A 14,267-nucleotide genomic window follows, 5' to 3' on the forward strand; every position below is an offset into this window, starting at 1 on the left:
GAAAGGATTGAACACCCACATTTTCTTCTTAGCCGCAGATTCAATCGCATCAGCAGCGGGAACGGCATCACCAAGATCGTCAGATCTGTCAGGATGTTGATGCCCGTGGTGGGAAAGTAAATTCCCGATAGGTCATTACACCCTTTGGGGAACGCCACATCCCATGCGCGCCAGGGTTTAATATGACATTCAAAAGCCTGTATCATTAGTTCCTTGTTGCCCCTTTGAAGATATCCTGAGAGCTCACATTGACAAAGACCACGATGATAGTGTAGATCAACACGAAGGCTCCGATGCCTACCACCACGTGCCGGAACTTGGGTTTGACGAAGATGCGATGATACTAGGCCAAGATGCTGGATTTTACCAGGCCAATGGCCACAGGGTAGACGATCTAGAAGGCGTATCTGCCCAACAAGTCATAGTGTTGCCCTGGATGCAGCCGGCCCGTCGGTGTTTTCGCTCTCTCCGAGCTCATAAGTCGTCCGATCTCCCCTGTCCAGGGTCTGATTTGAGTTTGAATTTGTTCCACGTACGTGCACAATGCGTTTAATCAAGCTTCTCCTCTGCTTGGCCACCTTGGGGTTGTTCTGAACCATCGAAACCGCGGACCGGTTTCTGCAGGTGGCAATCTTATCGCGCCAAAACAGCAGGAGGAGGGGCCGGGGTCTCCGTACTGCGTCGTGCGTTGTTACGGTTGCTAGCAGTAGGCTGGGTTCTAGACGGTTATCGGCCGGTCCTTGTTGGTGTCGACGCTATTCGGGTGCGTAGCCGTAGTCGCAGTTCCGGTTTTATTGACCTCTGGAGTGAAGATAGCACTAGGTAACGGCGAGGGGACTATACTGGTCAGTTCAATCAACCTCAAACTTGGAGATAGAAGAGCCATACAATCGGCTCGAGCCTTACGGGCCATATACACGTGCTGCTCCACGGTCTTCGCTTGGAACGGTTTCAACGGCACCGGTAAATGCTGTTGATGGCTAGTAGCCCTCGTTAGCCAACCGTAATTAAGGAATGAGATCTACGGCGTCTTAGGAACTCTCCTGCGCTTGATTCGGAGTCGAAGCCAGCAACAGAATAGCACTGACAACGCGGAGAAAGCAGTATCCTATGGATTCTGCCTTGCTCAGGCCCGGTATGCAGGTCTTTACCCCCTCCTTCAAGCAGCAACCGTACGGGAAGCGATAGTTGTGAATGTCTCCGTATGAGCCATGCAGGGTAACTAAACGGTAGATAGTGAATAGCCAGTGAATATCGATTGGTAATACTAGGTACTTGTGATGCTATAGATGACTATGATGATGAGATGAATAGCAAGTGGCTCATTCCCGAGATCTATTAGAACCTTACTACGAAGACTCAGGCACGCCATCTCCCACCTGTCCGCCGGTCGGATACTTTCCGAAGCAGGCGTACTGGTACTGAGCATTCTTCTTCAACTGGTCGACACTCCCCAAGAACCCATCCAGAGGGCAGAATCCATTCTTGGCGTCCTTGCAGCCAACAAGACCATCCGTCGGCAACGGAGCATCGTTCAGCACAAACCGAATGTGTTGCTTTGTATTCTTCTTCTCCAGTCTTGGGTTGACGTAGAGGATAGGATCGAGCGACTGGAAGGAAGTGTTGCTCGGGCAGGTCCAGATCTCCGACATGAAGCGCGCTCCGAACGGCGTCAGGTCACTCAGCGTGAAGTTTCGTTTCGCGGTCGCGTGCTCCACGTCATTTGGCAGCCCCTTCGGGCCGTGATTGAAATGGTCCAGGCCGAGAGCCGTGATGACGGAGAGAAGGATGTCGTCATGGGACATGTCCATATAGAATGGCTGGTTTAATGGGAACGACTTTTCGTTATTGTCGTAGGTGTAGTTGATGCTGGTGTCACTGGAATGGATCAGCTTGCCCTCCAGTCGGGCCGCCAGCTCCAGGACATAACCGATCCCCTGGGCGCGACCGGTAGGAGACCCAAAGGCAAAGTTTCCGTAGTACTGAATGTCCACGTTGTAGGCGAAGTCCTTCCATTCCTGTTCGGTGAACAGGGAACAGAACGAAGAGCCGCCCAGGCTGGTATGTTCGTAGACGCACAGGTTTTGCATCGCCAGCACGTCAGCAGAGGTCAGATTGAAGTCGGACGGGAAATAGCTCGACAGTCGACTGATAGCGTTTTTGGTGTATTTTTGGATGAACACCTCAGCAGCCCGGTCCCTGATACCGTTAGTAGGGTCCCATCAGAACATAAGGGGATGACACTCACCCAGCGGTCTGGTCACCAGGGCAGGAGTCATAGGATGCCAGAGTGTTGTTGAAGAAGCCGTTGCCCTCGGGGATCACAACGAGATCATAGTGATCCTCCGAGTTATGCGCGCTGCTGTTGCCGAAGAATCCACCTAAACAAAGAGATTAGCATCACAATCTTGTGCGTCTCTTCGATGAACGTACTAAGCCACCACTTGGCACTCTCGAAAATGCGTCCCTGAGATGTGGTCCGAAAGACTGGCTTCGGGCGAGACGTTCCGTTCTCGTAGACGTTCAGCGACTCATTCCACGCGGCCACCGTATCCCGGTCGGCGCGGTACAGGAGTCGACCATACTTGACCCAGAAGTTGGCGCCCGAAGTATCCTCGGTCGCGGCACCGTTCTCCATGAGGGTGTCTTCGCCCACAACGTATTCCCAGTTGTTCAGGAATTTGAGCGGTCCGCTGGCCACGTCCTTGGAGGAATGCTTCTTGGTGTAGTTGACCAATTTTGAGGCGAAATCACTCATGCCCTTGCCGTCCAGCGGGTTGCTGGTCGGGAAGCGCTCCGCATGACGGTGCAAGACATGGACTTGCGACAGCTCGCACCCCTGCGGTACACCCTTGGACACGCCGAAGCTCTCCGCGTTTTTATAAGGGGATAGATTGGCCCAGCTCTTGGTCATGTCGAACCCAGAAGCGAAGCTTGTGCCCGTCGGAGCTGCTGCTGCGGACGTGGACGAGCCCTGAGGGGCCGCCATTCCCACGCCGGCCAGAGCCAGGCACACAACGAAGTTCTTCATGATGGAGGTGTATACGTAGAGAGAAAGTTTGGGAAGACCGTGGCAAGACGTCGTTTATATGTCAGGGTTTGACCAGGTTTGGCGACATGACGTTGAACGGGGACGCGCGCCGATCAGGACCGGATTCAAATATCCCGCATTTCCATTAATCACCCCTTGACTAATGAATTCAGGATAGTTAGGACCGATTGCGCTGAACAGTGGCTAGTACTTTCTTCGGTCCAGTGAGAGCCGTTTGGTTGTGATTTCAATATGCGCGGCGAATTCAAGCTGTTGCGCTAAGATTGCCAACCTCGTCGCGGTTCATGTTGACAAGCTACACACTGAAGCAAGGGAATGTTGACATCCTGACACCCTTGCTGCAACGGATCGCCGGCAATCAATCAACTCAGCTGTTGGCACTAAGCCCTAGAGGCTGCAATTCCCCGAGGACAACCGCCGACTCCACGGGGAAGACCAGGGAACGATGTCACTCAAGTCAGATAATACTGCGTAATGGAGATCAAAGAACAATCCTGCTTTGTCGTTTCCACAACATCCCGCATGTGAAGGGCACAGAGTTTGCCTAACAGATTAGCGAAGAATTAGCGGGTGGGATATCGAGGCATTGGGCCAACGAGAGAGGATCGGACCAACGCTAAAAAAAGGACGCAGTTACATTGGAACTGGGGCGACACTAACGCATCCTTCGGGAAAAAGCAAACAAACCAGTGCGGCATCATGTGTCGACGTTGGTTGCGGCCGGCTTTAAAAGTCGTCCACTGAGGCCATGGCCAAATGAGATCCGGCAGGGAACAGAAGTATTGACAGTCCAAAACATTAGATTATGTACAGAACGCGATGCGATGCAACCGATCGCATCATCCTCAACCTGCCGCCAGGATTTCCCCCAAATCAGATTGCTCACTAGTAGCTCGAGGGCACCAGAGAGTTTGCCCACACTTCCAGGTTGGTATACCCACTGCTGTGCAACTCCATCGAATCCGCCTGGTTAGGATCCGTGCCCAGCTTCTCCTCGGCCTCGTCGGGAATGCCATCGCCATCGGTGTCCTTCGGCGACGAGCCTCCGTCGAGCTCCCCAGCGCCACCCATAGTTGCTTCGTCCGAGATCAGCTCACCCTTGTTGCCGTAGGACTTGACCTGTGCGATCAATTGCGTGTCGACATCATCGCGGACTTTGGAGGCACCGCCGGCTATTGTACGTTAGTCGCGTTCATCGCTAAAAACGCAGTGGAGACACGTTACATTTAAGGATATAAGCAACGGCCTCGTCGGGGGTGAGTTGCTTGGCCACAGCAGGGTAATCATATCTGGTCGACACAAGATCCATTCCTCCGTAATTAGATGAGGACTCGCCCAGCTTATTCCCATTCAAGTTGCCATCCTTGTCGGGGTCATAGAAGTTGTTCTCGACGTAACTGTGGAAGTTCTCGTTGCCGCGGGTGAAAGCCGTCACGCTCGTAGAAGGACCGCTGATGAAGTAGTTGCCGACGACGTTCACACCTAGCGCCCATGGAAGTTAGAGATGTCCGTAGCTCTCTGGGTGAAAAAGACGACTTACGAGATTCGGCACTAGAACCGCCGGCAATGTAGCCTCCACCGCCACCCCAGTTGTAGACGACGTTGTTCGTGAAATCGTTGACTCCCTTCACCTTGGGGTTGCGCGTCTTGTTGTCAATGTACAGATTGCGGAAAATGGAGAGTCCTCCATCAGTCTGCAGCAGTCCTCCGCATGAATGGGTCTGCAGCCCCTGCGCGATGATGCTGTTCTGCAGGGTGACGTTCTGGGCGGTACCACTGATCGAGAAGGTCTCGTCGCGACCCCAGGAGACCGACAAGTGGTCGAAAATCATGCGCTTGCCCTCGGCGATGGTGATGGCGTCCTTTCCAGAATCTCCGCCTTTGCCCATGCGACTGCCTTCCCGTTAGCTCCAGGGACAACTCGACGCGACCGAGCCAAACTTACACGCGGATATATCGCACGATGGCATCGTCCGCGTTCGAGAACGACCAGCCATTCCCATATACCGTAATGCCGTCACCCGGGGCCGTCTGGCCCAGGATGCTCACTCGCTTGGACACCACAATGCGGTCATCGATCTCAATCACGCCGCCGACCGAGAAGACGACGATGCGGTCCGTCTTCGAGACGGCATCACGCAGCGACCCTTCGCCAGAGTCGTTGAGATTGGACACCACGTAAACTTCGCCCTTTCGGCCGCCGACCGCGTTGGCGCCAAAGCCCTCTGCGCCGGGGAAGGCGATCAGGCCGCACACAGGCTGCAGCAGAGCAAGGAGGCCGAGGAGCAGCATCATTGTTTCGCAGGCTAACTGGCAAATGCCTACCACGACGCCATCACCCGTCGCAAGTACTTCAGGGGATTCTTATACGGACCGCCATGTTCGCAAGCCAAGACGGATGGTGATTGCTGCAGAAATGCTGGTTCCGAGTAGATTAAAAGCCACTGTCGATCGCGTCGCAGGCGCATCTCCACCTATCAGACAATTTCCACAACTGGCGGACACCTGCGTTTCGCGACGCCGGAGGATTGCCTAACTTAGCCGGCATGCATCCAACGCTTGTCGCAGCTGTCTCACTTGGTCCTCTCGCACTTCGTCCTCGGATGGCAGCAGAGCGGCGGAATGAAATGCCGGCGCTTGCGTCCTCTCCCACAGCGAAGTCACATTGGACGGTCGCACTCCCCCGCCCACAATTATGTTCAGCCCATGCCTCCTTGCCCCGGGGACCAATCGCTCCCCCAGGGGTGTCAGGCAGTCGGTGGCATTTCGTCCGGAGGGTCCTCCGCTTGTCAGGATAGAAGCGAACCCACACTTGGCAATATCCGTCAAGGCCCTTTCCCAGTCAGACTCGGGGATCAACTCAAACGCGCGATGGAAAGTGCACGGTCGGCCCTCTGCTCGCGCCACGAGCGCCTGGTTTCTCTCGACGTCGATGGCGACCGGATCTGAATCCAGTAACATGCCGAACACAAACCCGTCGATGCCCGCCCGTTTTAAATCTTCCATGCTGGATTCCATCGCGGCGTAGTCGGTCGCATCGTAGCAGAAGGTGCGTGCGTGCGGTCGGATCATGGCGTAAACGGGGATCGAGAGCTGGGATTTCACGGTCGCAACGGCGTCTAAGGAAGGGGTGAGGCCGCCCGAAGCGTAATCATGGCATAGTCTGTGACGAAGCAACATCAGTGAGATCCTAGGTCGATGGTTGTGGATTGTTCGAGTCGGGGATTGAACTCACTCGATACGGTCGGCGCCTCCATGGGCTGCCGTGATAGCTGATTGGGGAGTGAAGCAGGCGATTTCGAGGATAGTCATGCTATCGTGGGATCAGAATCATCAGATTGAGTTTTGCGCGGGGAATTAATCTGCCGATGCTGGGGGTCGATGTGGTGGCAGAAGAAGAGTGCAGGAAGGGAAATATATTTTGGTGGACGGTCGCTCTTGAAAGTATGAACGGTCGGCCGGTCGGCCGGTCGGGAGTCTCAGAATCGCCATTGCAAAACTCCTACATCTCCAGTTTCTCTACATTTCATCTCGAGAGACAGAATTATGACCAATTAACGAGAACACTGATACATCAGTTAACACTACTCCGTACATCAGATACAGATGAGGAGTGAACATGAGGCTGTCCGATAACCCGCGTCACGACGCGTCAACCATCAACATACACAATCAACATATGGAGTTGGGTCGAAACCAATATCAAATAAAAGAAGGATGAGGAGTAATGGAATCATATTATTGTCCATTCTGTTCTGATGATCTTGGTCTTGTTTGTTGCAATTTACAATGGCAGTATAGGGGGACTCCTAGAATAACAACAAATGACCACGGATGACGCTCCTTGTTACGCCTCCAAACGTACTACCACAACGCCTCAAATGCAGATATACAGGGATGAAAAGGATCACCGGAGCGAGGAAACCAGGATGGACTACCCGGAAGTCTCCAACAGCCACGCCGTGCGCAGTCGGGCTTCGACGCTCTCGGTCGGAAATGCATGCTCGCGACGCATCACCCCCAACACGTCCAGGAGGGCCGTCTGTTCCCACGCGTCGTCAAAGTACTCGCCACAAGTGATGATGCCCATCAGGGCCTCGAAAAAGGTCGACGGCGAGTGACGGTTACTCAAGGCCACGCCGCATAGCCGACGCACGATAACTCGGACCGACTGCATCGTCTCCCGCCGTCGCGCCGCCGATCCGGGGCCCAGCGGCGGTCGCGTGGGATCGCAAACCAGCAGCAGCAAGCGAGCGAGGTCACCATGGTTGGTGCCCGTGACGTGACAGCGGTCCAGATGCCAGATTTCCGGGAAAATCTGGTCGGCACGAGCGTCGGCGTCGCGGCAGTAGAGCGCGTCGAAGGAAGGCGGCCGCGACGCATGCAGCTCCTCCTGGTACGTCACCAGCGCCTTCCAGCGTTGAGCGGAGGCGTCGCGACCGCCGTAGCAGTATTCCAGCACGTCGGCACAGAAGATGATCATGCGATTGGCCCAGACGGCGTCGGAGGCGGGCGACAGCGACCGGACGTCATGGCAGTGCGCCAAGGGGAAGTTGACAGCGCGTTGTTTCATGAAGGAACTCAACACCTCCTGGCGCAGAGCCACCCAGAAGGCCGCCTGACGTAGACCGTCGGCCGGGGAGGACCAGCGCGACTCGACACAGTGCACCTGGGCCGAGATAAAGACATTGAGCATGCGCAGGAACACCTCCTGGTCCTCGGCCTCCTCCCGCAAGGGAGCGTCCATCTCCTCGTCGGTGCGCAGGATGATGGCGGCGGCCAGCAGATTCTCGTTGTGGACCTGGTCCGGATCCATGCTCAAGGCCAGCAGGTCGCGTATGCAGGTCGTGTGGTAGTCCAGGGCCGACTCCTCCGTCAGCTCCGGCAACCGATGCCCCTGCCACTCGACCTCGCCGGAGCTATTCCGATGCCTCGGCAATCGAACCAGATGCCGCGCGGAGGTTGTCAGGATGGCCATGCGCAACGGCGTCGACGAACGGGCGCGATGCGGCACGACCCGAGCAAAGTGGCTCTGGGGATCGCAGAGGTCGAATCGGGCCGCCAGCTCGTCGACATAATACCGCAGCAGAATGGCCGCCTGCCGTTCGGGATCCGACACCAGATGACGAATGTGCGGGCGCAACGGAGTGGGAGCAACAGCAGCAGCAGCAGGCAGCGAGGGCGATGAAGCCGACACCGGGCGGGACGGCTCTATCACGGCCGCATCATCGCCCGAGTCGATCGCCGCCTCATCCTCCCACCAGCTGTTGGCAATGACGTCGGCCGTCTCGTCGACAAAGCGCCAACGTCGCGGACGAGAGACTATCCATACTTGATCCGGCTCGAAGCGACTGGAAACCGGGCGAAACTGAACGCGGGGGGATCGTAAACAGGGTAATCGGAGCGATTGGCAACGCTCGCACGGCACGGAAGCATTGCATTTCAAATGCCGGGCTGTGCACAAGGTTAACGAGGATCGGAGGGGGAGTTCAACACGATGCAAACCACTTATCTGCAGGATAAACATGGGGGAAGCCGGGGCATGACCACGGACAGTCGCCGAAAATTGCGCCTTTGGGAAAACTGGCAGGCGAGATCGGCGGGGAGAAGCAAATGGCGTCCTCTACCCGGAATTCAATGCGGGCCAAATCGCTTTATACCTCACGATGGAGTCTTTCCCCGCGTCTCCACTTCGTCTGGGCGCCAATCATCCGGGACTGGGGATGACGATGTCAGCCAGATTCCAAGGAGGGGGTGATAGAGGGCATCATGGAAAAAAATACAGAGATAAATACCCTGGCGATGGCACAGGGTTAGCGGTCCTCGAACGATTGACATCCATCACTCTCACCATCATGGCTAAACCAGACGCTTCCGCCGATCACATCGAACAGGTCCCAGACCAACCTGCTAAGCAACTCGCCAGTGACCAGGAAGAGATCAATGCCTTGCCCGTCAGTCTGTTCGTCTATGTAGTGGCAGCCACGGCCTCAATTGCGGGTTTGCTGTTCGGATATGACACCGGAATCATCTCGGCGGTGTTGGTCTACATCAACGATGACCTCAACAATCGCGCCCTGACGCACAGCGAGAAGGAGATGATTACCTCGCTTTGCTCCGGTGGTGCCTTCTTTGGCGCCATTGCTGCGGGCTTATTAGCAGACAAGGTATGTTCAATCGCATGGTCGACGCCTCCAACCGACTCCCTGTTGACCCCCAGTGCAGTTTGGCCGTAAGACATGTATCTATGTCGGATGCTCGCTATTCACCGTCGGAGCCGTGCTGCAAGGCGCTGCATACACCATCGCCCAGATGACTGTCGGTCGGTTTGTTGTCGGCTTGGGAGTGGGATCGGCTGCCATGGTAGTGCCCCTGTATGTGGCCGAACTGGCACCGGCCAAAGCACGCGGTCGGTTGATCGGCCTGAACAACATCTCCATCACGCTGGGCCAGGTCATCGCGTATGCCTTGGGAGCAGCCTTTGCCTCGGTCCCCAACGGCTGGCGCTACATGGTCGGACTTGGCGGTCTGCCGTCTGTGATGCTGGCCTGTATGCTGCCGTGGTGCCCGGAATCGCCACGTCATCTCATCTACCAAGGGCGCCACGGCGAGGCACGCCTGGTTCTCTACCGCATCTACAGCCAGGCCTCCGAAGCGCAAATCGATTTTCTGGCCGACTCCATCGCATCGGCCTGTGATGATGCCCGTCGTAACAACGAGAACGAAAGCCGCTGGAACAAGATCAAGCAACTGCACACCGTGCCGGCCAATATGCGCGCGTTGTTCAGCGCCTGCGGTCTCATGGTGATCTCTCAAATGTCCGGATTCAACACCCTCATGTACTACTCCTCGACGTTGTTTGCCATGGTCGGGTTCACGAACCCCACGGCCGTGGGACTGGTTGTGGCCGCTCCCAACCTGGTCATGACCTTCGTCAACATGTTTCTGGTGGATCGACTGGGTCGACGGCGTCTTCTGCTGTGTACAACCTGGGGCATGTCTGCCGGCTTGATCGCCGTAGCCGTGGCCTTTCGATTCCTGCCCGTTGACACGGAAACGCTCGAGGTGCCCAGGAGCTCGTCTGCATCGGGTCCGGCCATCGTGGTTCTGGTCTTTGTCCTCTGGTTTGTCATCTTCTACGGCGTGTCGGTCGGCAATACCGCCTGGATGAGTGCCGACTTCTTTCCTCTGGAGGTTCGTGCCATGGGCACAATGTGGCTGACCTGCTCGAACTGGGCGAGCAACGTGATTGTGTCCAGTACTTTCCTCTCGATGATGCATAGCATGACGCCCTCGGGAACCTTTGGCTTCTATGCTGGCATTTGCGGCCTAGGATATATGTGGATCTATTTCTTCTACCCCGAGGTCTCCGGATTGCCGCTGGAGGAGATCCGCCAGGTATTCGAGAACGGATACGGCTCCAAGATGAACAGGAAGAAACGAAGCGCACAGAACTGATCTGGATATCTGGATGCACTTGATGTGTATATTAGTCCGATGCAATTTTTTTTTGATGACTGCATGAAGCGAATGTGTAACATTGTGGGCGTTGGGACTGCATCGGATTTGTGTGATATGATCTCTGTATAGGACTGAAATTAGATTCCGATAGAGATAGCAAATTCTATTGATTTCTTTGACATTCTCGCCCACCTTGCAGAATTGGATGATAGACAGCAGCGACTGAGAGGAGGACGAATTCCGGAAGTGCGTGTCGAGTGTCAAAGAGGTGGGCACGTACGTGTCCCTTTCCCCCTTTCCTTCTTCTCTTCGTTTCTTCTTCCTGTCACTATCACTTCCGCAGGCACCTTCCCTGACAAATTCCTCTAATGTCGAAGCCCAACCTCTGACCATTGTTCGAGTCGGTTTCTGTCAGAGTGTCACCTCGTGGACAAATGCTGTGATTCGTCCTGGGTTGCTAGGCCGCACAGATCATTGCAAACAGCAAAGAACGCAAGTCGACAATTCGGGTGTCTATAACTCGCAGTTAAGCCCTTTCTTCAATACGCAGTGACAATAAAGCACGCTCGAATGGTGTGCGTTTCCCTTCCCCTTCGAATGGAAACAGAGCTGACCATGATAATCCAGGACCCATAACGCTGGAATGATTAACGGGCTTTAGAGACGATTCTTTCTTGCCCCATCCCTTAGCGCTCTCTACATAGCATCTCCGATCTGGTCTCCCTCGTGGCGACCTACCTACTGCATCCCGTTTCTCGCATGGCGATCGGCGATCCATGGAATGATCCACCGGAACAACCAGTGGGTGGAGTGCTCACACCTCATTTAATCCACTCTAGAGGGATATATTGATATGGCCGTTACGATAGCGGTTTTGTGATCAATGCGAATTCTATTCTCGCAGCCAAGCTCGCGAGTATGGGGTGCTGGTGATAGAGATACATCCCAAAGGAACATTGTTCAAGAGACCCGGGCAAGACGCGCAGAGCAGAGGCCGGACAATGAGGTTCAGCCAACGGTCGCAAATTTGAAGAACATTGAATGCAATGTCCAGGTCGCTGGATAATATTTCGCCTGCGTCGAACTACTCGTCTTTTGTCTCGTGAAAGAAACATGGGGTTATTCCTAACAGGGCCTGGCAACACCCAGGCCGTGGAGCAAGCGGCATATTGACCCCAACCATGCAGAATTTTAGCCCCAATAACTTGGCTTTATCTTTTGGACCAAGACCTCGCTTAGGTTCTAGTTGCAGTAGTACCTAACGTGTCTCAACTAAATCATATGGACCGGTAAGTTGATCGGTGGCCGGTGGGCAAGCGCTGCGGGTATACGGCCGATTGATATTGAACCATAGACCTGCATTTACCCAAGCTCACACACAAAGTTGAACCCCAACGTGTTTCTAGCTGCCCGAGGAAGTGCGAAAACTCGGAGATTAGACGCATTCAGCGCAAGTCATCCCACATCGCTCTCACGGCCTACGAGTGGAGACCGCATCATCTCGCCGATTGCATCATCAGCGCTATGTTGTCGCGACTCACCACGGCAGCTCTCCGACAAGCTCGTCATCCTGCCACAATTATCTCTGATGGATTTCATTGGAACGTCCAATGTCTTGACATGTGGGGATTGCGTGCGTTATCGACACGCCGTAAATTTATTTTCATCGAGCCTGCTTGCCCAGCAGGCATATTTAAAGGAAACAACATGTCAATTGAGAAAGTATTCTGCCCTGAAAGAACTCCCCGCACTTCATGAAGAGCAACAATATGGCCGTGAGCAAGCCTGTAGTGTCTGACATATCGGAGAAAGACGCTGCCATTGCTGACGTGAATGATGCGGTTTCTGGTGACCATGATCTGGGTGTTGTGAAGGACTGGTCCGATGCTGAAGAAGCTTCAGTGCGAAGACGGTATGAATAGCCATGATTCGTCCTGCGTCACCGGTAGCTGATATCTTTCGTAGAACCGACCTGATCCTCATCCCCATCCTGGGTTTGGCGTTCTTCGCCCTCCAGATCGATCGCGGAAATATCGCGAGCGCATTGACATCGACCATTACCGAAGACTTGAACATAACGACCAACCAGATCAATGTCGGCACGCAATTGCTATCGGCAGGAATCGTGGTGTCGGAGATCCCTTCCAATGTCTTACTACAGATCGTCGGTCCGCAACGCTGGCTATCGGCCCAGCTGTTTGCGTGGGGCTTCGTAGCCACCTTTCAGGCGTTCGTCACAACCTATCCTGCCTACCTTGTTACACGTCTACTGCTGGGCCTGCTGGAAGGTGGTTTTATTCCTGGTATGGTATTCTAATTTCTAGTCCCGATTCTCCAGACTGACCTGACAGGTGCTCTGTACTATCTGTCCCAATGGTACAAAAAGGGGGAGACGAGTCTTCGAACAAGTCTGTTCTTCTTCGGTCAGATGTTTGCTTCCGCAACGTCAAATTTGATTTCCGCAGGACTGTTGCAGCTATCTGGAAAGAGCGGTCTTGCCGGGTGGCAATGGATCTTCCTTGGTATGGTCTCGTTGATACTCGGAGCTCAAGCATCTTCCATACTGACTAACTCGCACAGTGGAAGGACTGATCACAATATTTGCCGGCATCGTGTTTGTTCTCCTAGTCCCCCGCCATGCAGGGGATGGCAAGCCTCTGTTGAGTCGCATTAGCGGTGGACGCTGGAGCTACTTTACTGAGCGCGAGTCCCGGATAATTCGCCAGCGTGTGCTCCTTGACGACCCCCTCAAGAGCCAGGGCCATATCAAAATCACCGGCCGAAACATTTGGGACACCATCCGCCAGCCGCGCATCATCCAACATTTTTTTATCACCTTACTTTCCATTTGCACGTTGCAGGGCCTAGGCACTTACGTCCCGTCGATGATCAAGGGATTTGGGTTCAGCGCAGTCCAGGCAAACGCGCTGGCTTCTGTGTCGGTGTATTGTGGCATGATATTGTTATTGGTCCTGTCCTTCGCTGCGTAAGTCATGACTCCATGTATGGCCTTCCTCACCCGCCGACTTTTCACTGACAACTTACAATAGTGATAAGACTGGTCATAGGGGGCCTTTCGTTCTCATTGGTATAACGTGGAATGTGATCGCCTTTCCCTGTTTGAGAACACTCCCCCAAAGCTCTGGCAAGTGGCACAAATATGGTGCCCTTGCGGTCAGCTACGTGTCATACGCTAGTACACAGTGAGTTTCTACCCTCTGACCAGAGAGCTGATCAGGACTGACACCGATATAGCGTGCTGAACATCGGATGGCTTTCCGTCAACTGCAAGTCTCCTCAGGAGAGGAGTGTGGCAATGGCGTAAGTTTTTTTTCAGAACTCACCGCTGATATTGCTAACTTGCGATCAGGCTCATCATCATGGCTGCAAATGCTGCCGGCATTGCTGGCTCGCAGATATTTCGCACCGAAGATAAACCTCTCTATCATCGGGGTCTTACGGCAATCTGTGCAATTGCTGCTGCCTGCTGGTGTTTAACCGTGATTCTCAACGTTCAGTATTTCTTCCTACAGAAAAGGAGACGAGCTGCATAAAATATGATTTAATCGGATCAGCAAAAGATGTATACATATGTGCAAGTACTTCAAGTGCACAAAGGAATAGATACGAGTACCCCTAATTACATTTTTACATATAATATACCGTTGTTTAAGCTAATTTCCGGGTATTCAATCATTCAAATCCTCACAGAGATGGCACTGCTTTGACTTCACTTGTTGTGGCGAGAGACTCG

At 54.2% G+C, this 14,267-nt stretch overlaps 6 protein-coding genes across 6 annotated transcripts; 2 read left to right on the forward strand and 4 right to left on the reverse strand.

Annotated features, from left to right (window-relative positions):
• Positions 1-718: 718 nt before the first annotated feature.
• On the reverse strand, positions 719-3,031 carry KD926_010066 (histidine phosphatase family protein; the record flags this gene model as incomplete). The annotated part of the gene is made up of 5 exons (XM_053102574.1): positions 719-837; positions 889-980; positions 1,351-2,199; positions 2,249-2,381; positions 2,434-3,031. The coding sequence occupies 5 exons, from the start codon at positions 3,029-3,031 to the stop codon at positions 719-721; spliced, it is 1,791 nt and encodes a 596-aa protein (XP_052953946.1).
• Positions 3,032-3,937: 906 nt separating this feature from the next.
• Positions 3,938-5,347, reverse strand: plyC (polysaccharide lyase family 1 protein; the record flags this gene model as incomplete). The annotated part of the gene is made up of 4 exons (XM_053102575.1): positions 3,938-4,224; positions 4,277-4,534; positions 4,593-4,945; positions 4,998-5,347. The coding sequence occupies 4 exons, from the start codon at positions 5,345-5,347 to the stop codon at positions 3,938-3,940; spliced, it is 1,248 nt and encodes a 415-aa protein (XP_052953947.1).
• Positions 5,348-5,584: 237 nt separating this feature from the next.
• Positions 5,585-6,364, reverse strand: KD926_010068 (copper homeostasis protein CutC; the record flags this gene model as incomplete). Its single annotated transcript, XM_053102576.1, has 2 exons — positions 5,585-6,215; positions 6,288-6,364. 2 exons carry the CDS (start codon positions 6,362-6,364, stop codon positions 5,585-5,587), a joined length of 708 nt encoding a protein of 235 aa, XP_052953948.1.
• Positions 6,365-6,986: 622 nt separating this feature from the next.
• On the reverse strand, positions 6,987-8,579 carry KD926_010069 (uncharacterized protein; the record flags this gene model as incomplete). Its single annotated transcript, XM_053102577.1, has 1 exon — positions 6,987-8,579. The coding sequence occupies one exon, from the start codon at positions 8,577-8,579 to the stop codon at positions 6,987-6,989; it is 1,593 nt and encodes a 530-aa protein (XP_052953949.1).
• Positions 8,580-8,907: 328 nt separating this feature from the next.
• Positions 8,908-10,510, forward strand: KD926_010070 (uncharacterized protein; the record flags this gene model as incomplete). The annotated part of the gene is made up of 2 exons (XM_053102578.1): positions 8,908-9,219; positions 9,278-10,510. The coding sequence occupies 2 exons, from the start codon at positions 8,908-8,910 to the stop codon at positions 10,508-10,510; spliced, it is 1,545 nt and encodes a 514-aa protein (XP_052953950.1).
• Positions 10,511-12,267: 1,757 nt separating this feature from the next.
• KD926_010071 (putative MFS transporter) lies at positions 12,268-14,067 on the forward strand (the record flags this gene model as incomplete). Its single annotated transcript, XM_053102579.1, has 7 exons — positions 12,268-12,425; positions 12,479-12,816; positions 12,865-13,035; positions 13,094-13,499; positions 13,564-13,716; positions 13,769-13,834; positions 13,884-14,067. 7 exons carry the CDS (start codon positions 12,268-12,270, stop codon positions 14,065-14,067), a joined length of 1,476 nt encoding a protein of 491 aa, XP_052953951.1.
• Between the last annotated feature and the right edge of the window lie 200 nt (positions 14,068-14,267).

Source organism: Aspergillus affinis, assembly GCF_023601865.1.
Source record: "Aspergillus affinis strain CMG 70 chromosome Unknown NODE_76_length_176809_cov_89_000192, whole genome shotgun sequence".
In the NCBI taxonomy this organism is placed as follows: Eukaryota; Fungi; Ascomycota; class Eurotiomycetes; order Eurotiales; family Aspergillaceae; genus Aspergillus; species Aspergillus affinis.